Source organism: Mytilus edulis, chromosome 6 (genome assembly GCF_963676685.1).
Source record: "Mytilus edulis chromosome 6, xbMytEdul2.2, whole genome shotgun sequence".
Taxonomy (NCBI): Eukaryota; Metazoa; Mollusca; class Bivalvia; order Mytilida; family Mytilidae; genus Mytilus; species Mytilus edulis.
Window position 1 is genome coordinate 31,408,024 of NC_092349.1, and position 17,204 is coordinate 31,425,227.

General features: G+C 32.2%; 1 protein-coding gene across 2 annotated transcripts in view; it reads left to right on the forward strand.

Moving 5' to 3' along the window:
• LOC139527506 (microprocessor complex subunit DGCR8-like) overlaps positions 1 to 17,204 on the forward strand; it is a 35,698-nt gene extending 18,494 nt beyond the window's left edge. For both annotated transcript variants that reach the window (XM_071323004.1, XM_071323003.1), the window contains exons 7-18: positions 311 to 380; positions 1,213 to 1,273; positions 1,909 to 1,978; positions 2,466 to 2,567; positions 4,352 to 4,450; positions 5,294 to 5,370; positions 6,344 to 6,444; positions 9,111 to 9,210; positions 11,509 to 11,565; positions 12,432 to 12,515; positions 12,881 to 12,991; positions 14,461 to 17,204. In XM_071323004.1, the coding sequence (XP_071179105.1) occupies positions 311 to 380; positions 1,213 to 1,273; positions 1,909 to 1,978; positions 2,466 to 2,567; positions 4,352 to 4,450; positions 5,294 to 5,370; positions 6,344 to 6,444; positions 9,111 to 9,210; positions 11,509 to 11,565; positions 12,432 to 12,515; positions 12,881 to 12,991; positions 14,461 to 14,532 (1,004 nt within the window). In that variant the 3' untranslated portion in view covers positions 14,533 to 17,204. The remainder of the gene's footprint in view (positions 1 to 310; positions 381 to 1,212; positions 1,274 to 1,908; positions 1,979 to 2,465; positions 2,568 to 4,351; positions 4,451 to 5,293; positions 5,371 to 6,343; positions 6,445 to 9,110; positions 9,211 to 11,508; positions 11,566 to 12,431; positions 12,516 to 12,880; positions 12,992 to 14,460) is intronic.

The following is a 17,204-nucleotide window of genomic DNA, read 5'->3' on the forward strand; positions in this document are numbered from 1 at the left end:
GCTTCAGGCTCAAGTTTTTGGTTGAGGTAGTTTTTGACGAAGTTGAAGTCCAATCAACTTGAAACTTAGTACGTGTACATGTTCCTCATGATATGATCTTTCTTATTTTAATGGCAAATTCAAGTTTTTACCTCAATTTCAGGATCCACTGAACATAGAAAATTTTAGTGTAGATGGGGCATCCGTGTACTATGGACACACTCTTGTTATTTGTAAGTCAAGTTAAAAAAAAAGATTTAAAAAAAAGATTTTAAAATTGGGTATTTATTGCATGTTTATTATCCTCGACATTTATCATTTGTCTTCACAGCTGCAGATGATGTCCTAGAATATTGTAAAAACCTGTTTGAATTCAAGACAGTCACAGTGAAAAAATTTAAGTAAGTATACATTATAATCAAAGTCTATCTTCATTAAAACTATTGATAGGAAAAGCAATAAACGACAATTTGAACTTATATGTTGTGATTTTCTTCCATTCTTTGATGTTTTGTAAGCAATTCTTACCTACAGCTACCTCAAACCTCTAACCTACAGCTACCTCAAACCTCTTACCTACAGCTACCTCAAACCTCTTACCTACAGCTACCTCAAACCTCTTACCTACAGCTACCTCAAACCTCTTACCTACAGCTACCTCAAACCTCTTACCTACAGCTACCTCAAACCTCTCACCTACAGCTACCTCAAACCTCTCACCTACAGCTACCTCAAACCACACAATTTTCAACTGTATCCAAATGTATGGATATACTCAGAGCTGTATGAAATTTTTAATCCTTAGTAATTCGTTTGATAATTTTTGTAAATTTCTTGGGTACAAATGAACAACAAATTTTAATGTTCAGCAAATAAAATAAATTCTACAGGATTGTATGCAGTTTTTGGCAAAAATCAATGAAATCAAGTATTCACAAAAGATGCAAGTTTTTCTTAATCCATAGAAAATGGGGACTCACAAAGATAATGAATCCACAGAAAAATGGGGACTCACAAGGATAATGAATCCACAGAAAAATGGGGACTCACAGAGATAATGAATCCACATAAAAATGGGTACTCACAGAGATAATGAATCCACAGAAAAATGGGGACTCACAAGGATAATGAATCCACGGAAAAATGGGGACTCACAAGGATAATGAATCCACATAAAAATTGGGACTCACAAAGATAATGAATCCACAGTAATTGATTTTTTTTAATTCATAGAACATGGAAGGAGAGAAGGAAGCATTTAAATGAAATGAGGAAACAAACCAGACCTGCATTGGTAAGTGTATATAACTGCAGCGTATTTCTTTGTTCTACATTTCACTGTTTCAGCCAACATATGTTTAGAGTTGTAACAACATACATAGGGATTTTTTTATTACATATACAATGTAGTATACACAGGATGATTCTCTTATATATCAATTTGTAAAAACTAGATGAATATATACTTTACATGACGTCAAAGGTATTTACCCGTCATTTAAAATCCATAAATCAAAAGAGAATGTTCTTCGTATGAGAGTTGTCTCATTGGCACTCATACCACATCTTCCTATATCTGTTAGAGAAATTGTTATTCAATCCTTCTCTTCAGCAACTCATCCATTTTTCAGAATTTTAAAACCAATCTGTATTAATTCATAGAAAGTTAATAGACTAATAAGGATTGGAAAAATGGAAATATCTGTAGAATATAAGGCAATAGTGGTGCCATCTTTGCAAATTAATCTTTATTTTTTACCTTAAATGCCAGGCTCATTTGAGTGTATTGCAAAAATGGACAAATACATTGTTTGAATTTTCACTCAAGAAGTGAAGCTGGTTGTTTAATCATGATATATAGCTCCTGATATTGTGTATTTGATTTATATCAATTGTGTGCTTTGAAATTTACTATAACTTTATTTACAGCCTGCCAATACTACACTGATTACATGCTCTATAACTGCTGAGGACGGAAGTGAAAAACCGAAGAAAAAAGGTTAGACCATGTCTTCAAGTTGTTTTTTATTTATTACATCAATCATTACCTAACTATAGAATACTGTTTTCAGTAATAACTGCTAGGAATAATTTTACATAGATATAAGAAGATGTGGTATGGGTGCCAAAGAGTCAACTCTCCATCCAAGTCACAATTTGTGAAGGTAAACCGTTATAGGTCAAAGTATAGCCTTCAACAAGGAGATGGGCTCACACTTAACAGCAAGCAATAAATGGCCCTAAAATGAATAGTATAAAATCATTCAAACAGGAAAACCAACAGACAAATCTATATAAAAAACCCCAGATATGAACAACATCAACAAAGGACAACCACTTAGGGCAGGTGCAAACAAATGCAGCAGATTTAAATATTTTAATAAGTGCCAACCTTCACTCTAACTTGAAACAGAAGCATAACATTTCAACCTAGAAATACACATTTTTAATTTAATTTGTTTAATAACAAATAATTTCCTTTTCAGAATTTGTTTTGAATCCTGTAGGAAAATCTCCCGTCTGTATTTTACATGAGTATGCTCAACACACCTTGAAGGTGCAACCAAGATATTCCTTCCAAGAATTAGGTAAGAACTTTTACAGGATTAAATAGAAATTTGAATGGAAACTTCTGTTTAACATTTTAAAGTGACACAGTTACATGTACACTGTGTATCATCAGTACATCAGATATAGGTACTAACCAAGCGGGCATGATCGATTTTGACCTTCCATGGTAAAGAAAATCTTTGTTTTGCTTTATCAATATTCAATGTATATTTCTCAACATTTGAAAATCCTGCTCCCAAATAATTTTCGCGTCGATTTTTTCCTATTTATCAAACAACTTTGATATTCTAATAAGAAAAATTAACTTGTACATGCAAAAATAGTTGTGAATGTGAACACCAACTTTCAATTTCGATACAGTTCTTGAGACATTTACATGTTTTATCTGAAAGAAACCTAATACAGGGCAAAAGTAATAGTTACCAATCATAAACCTACCTGTGATTACTCATTCCTTGAAACTTTTTGGGTAATAAACGAGTATGAAAATAAAGTTTTTGTGTACGGTGTATAAAAACTTAACTATGCACCGTACATACGGATTTATGCGGTCAGCTAAACACCGTACACAATGCTTCTTTAGGGATAAAATATCGAAAAATAACATATGTATGAAAGATTTCAATGCCAATTATTGAAACCGCTATACTTATTTAACACACACATTGACCTTCTATCAGAAAAAAGAGTTGCAATGAATATAGAATTATATCGGATGAGACGAGGGCCAACTTCTTTGACAAGTATTTGCACATGCTTTTACAATGTTTTAGTAATCCCTCTTGTTTTGGGAAAATAATGAGACATCTGTAATCATCAACCTACGACCAAATCATTTCTTAAAAACAGCAATTATGTTTAGATTGAAGTACACATTGATGTTATGTAAACAAAACAAAGATTTTGGTTACAGTGTAAGATCAAAATCGCTCACGCCCGCTTGGTTAGTACCTATATCCGCTGTACGATGATACACGGTGATGTATGTCTTTTAAAAATAAGTAATTATTAGAAATTTTTCATTATAAAGAAATGTTCCAGATTTTTGTGTTAATTTTTCATAACATTAAGGTGGTACCCAACACCTTGACTAAAATTTATTTCTTTCGTTTAAATTTCAATGTAAAGATTCTGCTAAACATGCTTTTGCGGAGAGTACTTATAAAAATAAGAAAACTCAGTTAGAATCATATTTTATGTTTTGTATATATTTTGAACTTATTCCTGTTCCTGCTACAGTTCATGTTTTGACACTATGGGGACAGTTTCTAAGTAGAAGTTTTAAATCTGTTGACTCTATAAAGAATTATATTAGTTCAGTAAGATATCTGCATTTATTGTTAGATTTAGAATATCCACAGTTTGAAGCTTTTCATTTGAGATTAGTATTAAGAAGTTTGTGTAGAATTAAGGCACATTGTCTTAAACAGGCCTTGCCAATTACTCCTCACATTTTACTTCAAATTTATAAGAAGCTGGATATGAATAGTGCATATGATGCTACTATATGGTATTTATTTTTACATGCCTTTTTTCTAATGTTAGAAAATTTAATTTCAATACAACATTGTCAAAATGTTAAGCTGGTTTGACAGAGTTATCTCCCTGTAGTGTTAGGTATCACCTTAAAGCATTAAAAAAGAGATTATCTTCTGCAAAATTAAACAATTGGTTAACATGGTTATTGGACCAGTTTTTAACATCAAGTATAAAAATTTATTGAATACACAATGTATGTATTTGTATTGGATACTGTTATATCTTTAACGACTGCTGTATTGATTAATTACTAATTTTACAGAAAATGCTCAGAATCCATATTGTGCCACAGTCCTTATAAATAACATAGAGTACGGTAAAGGGTATGCCAGCAGCAAAAAGATGGCCAAAGTTAATGCAGGTTTGTTATGTTTATAGAGAAGCTGGAAACTGTCTAGAAAAAAGAAGTACTCTAAATTCATTTATTTTCATCAGTATGAATTTTGTGATTGATATTTTATTTCGCAGTTTTGCTTCAAGGTCGATGTACAAGCCTATTAACAATGTATTCTTCCTTGAATATTTAAGTCAGTAGTAAACTTTTACAAATGAATTCAACATGAGTTGGTACCCCACACATAATAATGAATCCACACAGAAATGTGAAGAGATGAGATTAATTTAAACTCTTAGAAATTGATGTTAATATACTGACATACAACTGACAGCAAATACTGCTTCAGTTTTTTATCTGTGGAAAAATCCAGAATAAATGAAAATTATCATGGCTTGGGTACATCACAAAAACATGTTATGTATGTGTGCATGGCACATGTTACTGTTATTCATTGACATACCCCTTTGTTTGATAATGAATGAAAGTTTTGTAGAAAGGCTTCAACAGTTATGTATGTGATTGAACCCAGAAAACAAAAACAGATATGGATGCAAAAAGATTATTAAAAAATTTAAAAGTAGAGATCATCTTTTTGTTATATGCTAAACTAGTATACATATTTGTTTAGGGGCCAACTAAAGGACGCATCCGGGTGCGGGAGTTGCTAGCTGCATTGAAGACCAATTGGTGGCCTTCAGCTGTTGTCTGCTCTTTGGTCAGGTTGTTTTCTCTTTGACACATTCCCATTTCAATTCTCAATTTTAATTCAGTAAAACATCCTTCAAGATTTTCCAGTATATATTAGGTCAAAATATTTCAGTTTGAATTTTATATGTCATAAATGTCTTTAAACAAATATATTTTCAGCAAAAGCAACATTGAGTATCCTGATTCCACAGATGAATAAGGTGAATGAGGAGATGGGGAGGGAAGAAGATCTCTCAGTAAGTTGTGATAAATAAGGGTCCTTAACATAGGGGTCACTTCATTTCTATATTCTTCAAATTTTAAGATTATTTGTATGCCCCCGCAGTAGCAGAAAGGGAATTAAGTGTTACCCTTGTCCTTCTGTATGTCCCAAAGTTGGTTTCCGTTCTCTAACTTTAGTTTGCCTCAACAATTTGTTATGCAACTTATACACAATGCTTATTACCACATAATACAAATCAAGTTTGAAATTTGGTGGCATTACTTATATATTTTCTAATCTGTTCATTTTTTGCCCATTCAGAAATCATTGTAAATATTTATTATTGCCATTATGACATAACCATCCTGAATTAATTAACTGCAAATATAGGAAAAGTTGAACATAGATACACAGATCGGATATCAGTCTTATCAGAACACCAGTTCTTATTATTGCGTTACTTTCTAAGGCATCAATAAAAGCCTCACAATAAGTTTTCCATTTTAAGTAACAAAAAGTTAAATCACAAAAATACTAAACTTAGAGGAAAATCTAATCGGAAAGTTCATAATCACTTATTTAAATACAACTTACTTTCCTGCACCTATTGTTCAGGTTCCAGTTTATAACTTAACCTAAATTTATATGATACTCTGTCCATGAAAAACTTGATGAGGGATTTTCTTTTGAATAAGGGAATTTTATTTATACTGTTTCTAAATGAAACTTGAATAGAAGTAGCTTCATCAAAAATATGAAAAAAAATGCCTTTTGGGTATGGAAATTTAATACATTTATTCATATACACCAAATTAATTACCTTCTGACATTCGTTTAATGGGGGATGGTGTATCATTACAGATAAGCAAGATTCGGTATATTGAAAAGTTATACTTTGGCTTCCTTCTCCATTTGCATACTGGGTAGGTTTTATTTCATATTGTAATCAAATTTTAATTTACCAAAAATACAAGTTATACATGTATCTGTTTTTTCATTACTTGCAGTTCTTTGATGAAATCAAAATTGAGGATCCTAGAGTGTCAGATTTATGTACCAAAACAGGTCAACCTAGTCCATATCAGCTACTGCTAGAATGTCTCAAAAGGTGAGTTGTCAAAAGTAGGAGGTTCATGAAGTGTTAACATTGACCCTAAGATTTAAATGAAATTTCAATCTGTCCAAAATACTTTTAACTTTTCACATAGAACAAGATGATACTGTTATAATTCCAAAAGAATCATAATGGCTAATTGCATTATAAATTACAAAGTTTTGATCCCTTCAGCTTTGCATTATTTGGGTTGTAATGTCATTTTTAGCTCACCTGGCCCGAAGGGCCAAGTGAGCTTTTCTCATCACTTGGCGTCCGTCGTCCGTCGTCCGTCGTCCGTCGTCGTCGTCGTCGTCCGTCGTCGTTAACTTTTACAAAAATCTTCTCCTCTGAAACTACTGGGCCAAATCAAACCAAACTTGGCCACAATCATCATTGGGGTATCTAGTTTAAAAAATGTGTGGCGTGACCCGGTCAACCAACCAAGATGGCCGCCACGGCTAAAAATAGAACATAGGGGTAAAATGCAGTTTTTGGCTTATAACTCAAAAACCAAAGCATTTAGAGCAAATCTGACATGGGGTAAAAATGTTTATCAGGTCAAGATCTATCTGCCCTGAAATTTTCAGATGAATCGGTCAATCGGTTGTTGGGTTGCTGCCCCTGAATTGGTAATTTTGAAGAAATTTTGCTGTTTTTGGTTATTATCTTGAATATTATTATAGTTAGAGATAAACTGTAAACAGCAATAATGTTCAGCAAAGTAAGATCTACAAATAAGTCAACATGACCAAAATGGTCAGTTGACCCGTTTAGGAGTTATTGCCCTTTATAGTCAATTTTTAACCATTTTTCGTTAATTAAAGTAATCTTTTACAAAAATCTTCTCCTCTGAAACTACTTGGCCAAATTAATCCAAACTTGGCCACAATCATCTTTGGGGTATCTAGTTTAAAAAATGTGTGGCGTGACCTGGTCAACCAACCAACATGGCCGCCACGGCTAAAAATAGAACAAAGGGGTAAAATGCAGTTTTTGGCTTATAACTCAAAAACCAAAGCATTTTGAGGAAATCTGACATGGGATAAAAATGTTTATCAGGTCAAGATCTATCTGCCCTAAAATTTTCAGATGAAACGGTCAATCGGTTGTTGGGTTGCTGCCCCTGAATTGGTAATTTTGAGGAAATTTTGCTGTTTTTGGTTATTATCTTGAATATTATTATAGATAGAGATAAACTGTAAACAGCAATAATGTTCAGCAAAGTAAGATCTACAAATAAGTCAACATGACCAAAATGGTCAGTTGACCCGTTTAGGAGTTATTGCCCTTTATAGTCAATTTTTAACCATTTTTCGTAAATTAAAGTAATCTTTTACAAAAATCTTCTCCTCTGAAACTACTTGGCCAAATTAATCCAAACTTGGCCACAATCATCTTTGGGGTATCTAGTTTAAAAAATGTGTGGCGTGACCTGGTCAACCAACCAAGATGGCCGCCACGGCTAAAAATAGAACATAGGGGTAAAATGCAGTTTTTGGCTTATAACTCAAAAACCAAAGCATTTTGAGGAAATCTGACAGGGGATAAAAATGTTTATCAGGTCAAGAACTATCTGCCCTGAAATTTTCAGATGAATCGGTCAATCGGTTGTTGGGTTGCTGCCCCTGAATTGGTAATTTTGAAGAAATTTTGCTGTTTTTGGTTATTATCTTGAATATTATTATAGTTAGAGATAAACTGTAAACAGCAATAATGTTCAGCAAAGTAAGATCTACAAATAAGTCAACATGACCTAAATGGTCAATTGACCCCTTAAGGAGTTATTGCCCTTTATAGTCAATTTTTAACAATTTTCATTAATTTGGTAAATTTATGTAAATTTTTACCAAATATAGTTCTCTGTTACTAATGGGCAAAGTTCATGATAGATATAATTGTAAGAAGCAAAATCGTTCAGTAAAGTAAGAACTTCAAACACATCACCATCACCAAAATACAATTTTGTCATGAATCCATTTGTGTCCTTTGTTTAATATGCACATAGACCAAGGTGAGCGACACAGGCTCTTTAGAGCCTCTAGTTTTGCATAGTTGACTTTGGAAGAGACAATTACTTTTGCTACAACCTCTTTTGTAGAACATCTTTGTATCTAGGGATTTGTTACAAACTCTTGCACTTTTTGGTTACAGAATATCTTGAATCAAAACTTATGACCAACTATGAATGAACACCTTTCGATATGAAATCAAAGCTATTTCAGAATAAACAAGAATAGAATAAAGTTGTTTTCAAGATAAACAAGAATCTGTCCCCAGTACATGGATGCCCCATCCCCACTATCATTTTCTATGTTCAGTGGACCATGAAAATGGGGGAAAATCTCTAATTTGGGATTAAAATAAGAAAGATCATATCATAGGGAACATGTGTACTAAGTTTCAAGTTGATTGGACTCAACTTCATCATAAACTACCTCGACCAAAAACTTGCACCTAAAACAGGACAGACGGACGGACGAACGGATGGACGGACGAATGAATGAGCGAACAGACAGACCCAAAAACCAGAAAACATAATGCCCAAAAACCAGAAAACATAATGCCCATAAATGGGGCATTATAAATGTGGCATAAAAAAATCCAATTTAGATGCATGTAGCAGTATTTCGTTACAATTCTATTGAAAGGTAAATATTTGAATTTTCTTGTACTTTCAGAAATTATGGTATGGGTGATACTCATGTTAAGACAGAAGTGACACCTCTAAGACATCAGAAGAGTGAATACACACTGACAGTCGGAAAGCATAGTGTTACAGTTAGTATAGCCTGATGAAATTACAAATTCAGTGGCCAAGCTGTTATAGCTGACTATGTGGTTTAAGCTTTGTTCGTTGTTGAAGGCCATACAGTGACCTATAAATTTTAATTTCTGTCATTTGTTCTTTGTTTAAGAGTTGTATTGTTTGCAATCACACCACATATACTTTTATATTGTAAGGAAACAAAGATTGGACGCAGGATCTGTATTTTGATAAGATGATAATAATTTTAATTTATCAAAAATATGGGTTTCCTGTATAATTGTCATATAAATAAATACTTGGTTCCAATAAACATGATAAACCAAGAGTAATTGTTTTTTTCTGTAATGGTTAAACATTTAGATATTTTATAGTGGTTAAGTTTTTTGATAGTTAAGCACATAGCATTTTATTTTTGGAAGGTCTTATTTCAATTCTGAAGTAAATTAAAGATTCTACACAACATTGATATTTTTTCTATCCTCAAATCTATGATTAGAAAGTAATAGAAATTCTTATTGTCAAAATTTGTTTTAAAACAACTTCCTTGCCCTGTTAAATGGAATAGTGTATTGCATTTTAAATAATCCAAAACATATATCATCAAAGGAGTAGGTTCAGTTAGACCCCTTTTTGGCCCCAAAATTTAGCAGTTTTACAAAATTGTTAAAATGTAAACTTTGAGTTGTTTATTGGAAAGTAGAATGCTTCTGCTACATAAATATGAGCTGTTTTTGACAAAACAATGCTCATATATCGGGTACTAGCATCATAAAGTCATGCTAAATTACTGAAATCTTCACAATTTTAGAATTTTAGTTAAATTTTAGACGGTTTCCGTCTATAAATGAAAGTGGCCGCATTCGTGTTCATTCTTAATATTGAAATGTAAGTTGTATTTGATGATAATACATAACATATATAAAGGTTGAGGATAAACATGGATGCGGCCACTTTCATTTTTGACAAAAACCATCTGAAAAGTGACATTTGTTGGCATATTTGATAGATTTTTGTCTCGCCTTGAAGGAGTCAAAAAGCAAGACATAGGTATGCTGTTCCCGGCGTTGGCTACGGCGGCGACAACAAGGTATTAGTTTGTGATTAGGTCTAGTTTAGGGTGAACCACAAGAGGTAGGTCAATCATATTTGGTATGCAGTTGTATAAGCATTTGCACATCTCATTACCATGGAGATTATTTGGCCCTGCCCCCTCAGTCATGGTCTATTGACTTCGAAACTTTTGCTTATTTTACATGTATTAGTTTGTGATCAGGTCAGTTTATGGGGAACCACAAGTGGTCGGTCAATGATATTTGGTATGCAGTTGTGTAAGCATCGTCATATCTCATTTCCATGGAAATAATTAAGCTCCGCCCCCTTAGTCATGGTCTAAAGACTTTGAAACTTTTGCTTATTTTACATGTATTAGTTTGTGATTAGGTCAGTTTATGGGTAACCACAAGTGGTATGTCAATGATATTTGGTATGTAGTTGTGTACACATCAGCATATCTCATTTCCATGGAGATAATCTGGCTCCACGCCCTTAGTCATGGTCTATTGACTTTGAAAAATTTTCTGAGTTATCATGTATTAGTTTGTGATTAGGTCAATTCAAGGGTAACCATTAGTGGCAGGCCAATGTTAATTGGTTTTCAGTTGTATTGGCATATCTCATTTCCATGGAGAATATTTTGCCTCACCCCTCAGTCACAGTCTAATGACTTTGAAACTTATCTTAGTTTACATGTATTAGTTTGTGATAAGATCACTTTAAGATGAACTGTTAAATAATATGTTAAGTCAACATGATATTTGGTATACAAATTTATTATCATTTGCACGTATCATTTTCATAGAAATTATATAGCCCCACCCTCTTATTGACTTTGAAACTTTTCTATAGTTTACTAGTTAATGTTTGTATTTAGATTTGGGAACGACTTATAATAAGTCAATGGTCATGATGGTATTTGGTATGCAGTTGTATAAGCATTGGCACATCTCATTTACATGGAGATTGTTTAGCCATGTAATCAAAATTACATAAAGGCGAGACATATCTCTGTGATAAGTTTATTCATATTTAGGCCTGAATCGGAGCGTTTTTAATGACTTAATCAGTTAAAATCTTTCCCATAAACTAATTGAATCAACTGAAATAGGCACTTAAGTGTTAAAAAAGTGTCCAAAATCTTTTGTCAGATGAACCAGAAATTTGAGGCCAAAATCTGCCCTTACCGAACCTACTCCTTTGTTTTTGTCTTAGGCTTATTTCTTAAAAATGCTGTTATCTATTTTTAATTACAGATTGTCTGTAAAAATAAAAGAGAGGGAAAACAGAGAGCAGCACAAGCAATGCTACAGGTATGTAACATATTTGTTAGATTACTTGGGTTTATTGTTAATAAATGTAATGATACACTGTGGATTCATTATGATTTGTTGGATACCAATTTTTGTGGATATTGTGGGTTCAGGTTAACCACGATTTTCAATGTTCAATGAATTAGAAAAACCACGAAGTTTAATATCAACGAAAGTGTAAGTTTTCCTAAATCCATGAAAATCGGTACCCACCAAAATAAATGAATCCACAGTTATGTCAAGATATAATATGTAAAATTTGAAAAATGCAATAATGACATACAATACATATTTTTTAAGATGACAAAAATATTATACATGATTTTATTGATATATTCAATGACTGAATTAAAACTGGACCATTTGTATTTTGAAACTGTTTGTCTGTCCCAGATGGAGTCATTTCAGTTCCCAGAAGAAATTATGTTCAACTTTAATGAGAAGAGTTCAGTACAAACATTCGACATTGCATATTGTTGTTAGTTTACTATTTTATTGAATTTTACCAAAATAATTTTTATTCATAATCATGGATTTTCACTTTATACAAAAAATATGGTGTATCAATCAAATCATCTTCTATAAAAAAAAAAAAAAAAAAAACCACATTGCATTGAATCTCACAGCACAGTTCTCAACAGTTCCTAGATGTACATCTTCTACTTATATGGTATAATGTATGAATAATGTAACAGTCTAGATAAAAGTTGAAGATGTACTCTTCACACTGGACAATAGCTATTTTTAGAAAACAGAATAGCTACATTTCTGTTGTTTTGGTTCTTAGCATTAATGTGATTAAAAGATGGGAATAGAAAACAAAATCCATCATAGTTTTCTCAGAACTTGTTTTTTTTATATTTCAGCAACTTCATACACACATTACTAGTCTAGGATCTTTACTTCGTTTGTATGGACAAACAACAGGGAAATTATTCAAGGATAAAAAGGTAAGTTTGAGTATGCTTTTAAAATGTTTTCTTCATACTTAGAGTTTTTTTAATTTATTATTAAACAGATACAGCTATTTTCATGTCAATTGCTGAATACAGTTAAAGATGTTATGAAAATGTAAGTTATGTTTTCCTTTAATAGTATAAGTTTGGATTTACATAATATCTGCCAAGACAGCAATTATCCGTTGTCAAGATCATAATGACATATTAAAGGGTGTTACATGAAAACTGGGTAGGCACATCGTAAACTCAATTTCTTAGATGCCACCTCTTATGGCTATATCATGGCCAGTATGGTAAGCTTAAAAGATAAATAGCGAAATAACTCCTTGGCATGATTGTATGATTTTGTCTTGCAGAAGGAGGAAGAGTCTATCACTGAACTTCAAACACAGACACATTCCAACAAACCAAATACAGCATTACTAGATAAACTAAGAAAGGAAATGGTCAAATTACAAGCACAGAGAGTAAGTAGTTCAATGATCATTAACTTAAAAAAGACAATTAGTATATGTAGTTTTACGTATTTGGCACAACTTTTTGGAATTTTGGATCCTCAATGCTCTTCAACTTTGTAATTGTTTGGCTTTATAAATATTTTGATATGAGCATCACTGTTGAGTCTTATGTAGACAAACGCGCGTCTGGCGTACTAAATTATAATCCTGGTACCTTTGATAACTATTATGAACATTATTTTTAAAATTCTAAATATCGTCATTGAATACATCTGAATAACCAAGATACCCTCACACTGATGGAGATTAAAAGGTCAATACAGCCACTAAATAAGTATGTTTAAACTAAACTAACCCAATCACTTGTTTATTTGCCTGTCCTTAGTCAGGAACCACATTATTGGTTGTCTTTTGTCATATCTAAATGGTAATTTGTCTTGTTAAAGGCCTGCAATCAGAATCCAAGATATAGGGAATAAAATGTTGGCTTCCCCACAAACTAGGCATGAAGCTTCATAATTTTTAACAATAGCAGACTTGGATGCTTTAAAGCTTGTATGTGGTTTCATCTGACCTTGACATTTTTTCATGGTTCATTGGGCAGTGTTTAAATTTTGTGGTTTGGCCTAATTTTGTCATATACTATAATCAATATGGTTATCATATTTTTATGCCCCACCATGATAGTAGAGGGGCATTCTGTTTTCTGGTCTGTGGCTCCGTTCGTCCGTTCGTCCCGCTTCAGGTTAAAGTTTTTGGTCAAGGTAGTTTTTGATGAAATTGAAGTCCAATCAACTTGAAACTTAGTACGCATGTTCCCTATAGTATAATCTTTCTAATTTTAATGCCAAATTAGATATTTACCCAATTTCAAAGTCCATAAAACATGGAAAATGATAGTGCGAGTGGGGCATCCGTGTACTTTGGACACATTCTTGTTTTTTATATAATGATTAGAAGAAAAACATGGCTGTGTTGTCAGGTTTTGTATGACCTTGACCTTATGTTTCATGGTTGATTAGATATTGTTAAGCTTTCATGGTTTTGTCAAAGTTTGCTTGTCTGTTTGGCAGTGTCATCTGATGTTTACATAATTTAACATAAATCATTGATTAGCCAATCATATGTTAACCTTTTTTAAATTGACCAGGATTGTCAGTATTCTTACTGAAGGTGGTGGTTCACTGTGGCTTTCTCCACAAATAAAACTTACCTCCATGAAATAGCACATAAGTGCTAAAAGTGATTCTTAATACCAATCGATCAACCAATCAATTCTGTCTTGATGAGCTTTTACCTGAAAAATTAGTATGCATAAGAAAGAATTGATCAAAATAAAAGCGTAGAGAAAATGAAGTAAACATTTTTATTAATCATGCCTTCATTTATGTAATATTTGCTTCTTTTCCTGTTTGTATTAATTATCTTATTATCAAAATGTTTTTGCAGAAATTAATTATGTGATATTTTTTTTCCAGAAATCTTTAACCTCAAAGGGAAGTCTGCTGATAGACAAAGTGCCAGGTGGTGTGACAAGTTTGGACCTGTGAGAAGTCTGGACAGTGATAAGACTGTTGTCATGGAAACAATGCAATATTTTAGAAATAACACTCTGCAAGACTGAAACCGCTTTATAATTTTTTACAAAATGTTCTAATAGACAGTCTTTCATTTGAAATATTGTTTGGTTGTAATAGATATATATAAAAGCATGCAAATACAAATTAAAAGTTTTTTTCCACAAAATTGAAAAACATAATTTTGGCAGGACTTTTTCTTTTTGAAAAGAATTTTTGTTGTAGGTTGGTTTTGACAGTTACTTTCTTTTCTCCCCTGTTTCAAGATTGGCAGCCAAATGATTTATGTTTAAGTCAGTTTTTTTCAACAGTAACACTGGTACAGTTCCTTCCTATCATCCACATCCATATTAATGGAATAGCCCTTGATTGGCTTTTTAATACAGTTCAAAGGTTGTTTTGGGTTAAGTGTGAACACCTCAAGAGAATATTGGAATTTAACACTATTAAATTCCATGCACTAACATTAAAATTCTGGACAAGTTGAATGGCATGAGGCCGAACTTATTAACTACTGTTGGTCAATGTGATAAACTGACCTTTCAGTTCTCAAGGTTAAATATTTATTGTCTATGCTAATATATAGCAACATAGAAATGTAATTTGACTGATACAGGTGTTTTCCAAAGGATCATCAATATGCTTGTGATATAAATTTCAAATGATACGCTTATTGATCCCATAGGAATGCCTTTAAAGAAAAAAAATTTCTTAATGGAAGTTTTTGGTGTCTGATATGTAGTAAATCACGTATTATGATTATATATTTTATATAAGGGGAGATAATTTTCTTTTTTCTTTTATGGCTCTTGTGGGCAGTTATCTCCCCTATATGTAACGAGTTCTACCAATTTTTGAAATCAGTCAGTATTAAATTTGTCTTCAATCATTTGCTAAGAATGTCCATTAACAATTTATTTTGTAAAACAAATAGTAAGTATTGAAGTCAAACCTTAAATGTAAATCCATTTTATAGTAAGTAAACAAAACCAAAATAATGTTGTCTAGTAAATATTTACTGGATATACAATTCAATACAAGGCTTTTATGGTATATTTGATCAGATTTTTTTCCTTACATGTTTCTAAAAAGAAAAAAAAGGATAAGAGAAATAACCTTTATTTTAAACAGCTTTAAGACTCCAGTAAAAATTAATAGCAGCTTGCTAAGAAGAAAAAAACAAATACTGTAAAAATTTTGAAGGAGCTTCAAACTACTTCATGATCTGAATTTTACATTTGTGCCATATATGACAGTATTTACCATGTATTATTTATTCATCTTTTGCAGTATAAAAAAGACACTCAAAATGGTGCTATATGTATATGAACCATATCACTTTAAAATTAATAGGAAACTTAAGATGTAAATTTGCTTTACAAAAAAAAAGGGAGTAAAGTAGATAAAAAGATTTCAATTTAAAGTTATAAGTTTAAAAGTATAAACAAAGTACAGTCGACTCTCGTTATCTCGAAGTCAGTCGGGCCAGAGAAATAGTTCGAGATACACGTAGTTCGACTCAAACAAAAACCGGAAGTTTGACAGAACAAGGGACACAACTCTTGCTTAGCTTGGTAAAGCTAAAATAAATCGGAAGAATATGGGAAGGGGATCGATATTCTGGTATCAGGTCGATGTACTTGTACGTCAAGGTCTTTCCTTATTATAATAACATTATTTTTACTTATTCAATTGTTTCAGTTACAACCTTTTCCTATGGCTTTTATCCGAGAGAATAATTTCAAATCGATAGTTCCGTTATTCAGGTCGTTTATAGTTGACAAAATTGTTTATTCTCGGATACAAGAGACTTTAGAAAATTTAGATTCCTTTTCATTTTGTTTTATCTCACTCTTTCTTTTCAAAAGAAAATACAAGATTAAAGACGCCGATTGAGTAGTTTTTAGGTGATCATCAACGGAAGTCATAATCCTTACTTTATACACACCCAAGCTCATTAGTGTAAATCACAATTAATTGTTTTGTTAACATTTTAGATACTTTTTCATGAACATTAACAATGCATCACTAATTATTTATAAAAATTCTATAAAAGATAATCTTAGGTAAGCACTCGTGGAAATAGCATGTCATAAATCAATACAGTGGTCAGTGACTGGAAATTTAATTACACGTGTATTGTCAGATTAACTCTTTCATCCATTTAAATGCCGGAGGTCATGTTTTGACATATGTGTATTAGTTCGAGATAAATAATGAATTTTGTTAACCTTGGGATCGTAAATTTAGTTCGACTCAATCGAAATTTCAAGTCATCAGGAGTCGAATTACATACATTTATATGGAACAAAGTTCGGGACCACGTGTAAACTTCGACTCATCCGAAATTTCGAGTCAACGGAGTTCGAGACAACGAGAGTTAACTGTACATAACATAAAGTGTATGACTGTTCATATGTCTAAAAAGATCAGAAAATATTTTTTTTAAATTGTGAACACAGTAGATTTTATATAATTTCATAGAACCATGAGATTATCATGAAACATGGCACACTAGAAATCTAAACATGTGTGTTTATGTGTAGTGTGATTGTAATGTGTGTATTGGGTGTTGTTTATATGGTATTTACTTTTAAAGTATGATGGAAAGAATAAATTATAGTACTGATTATTTCATAAGAAAA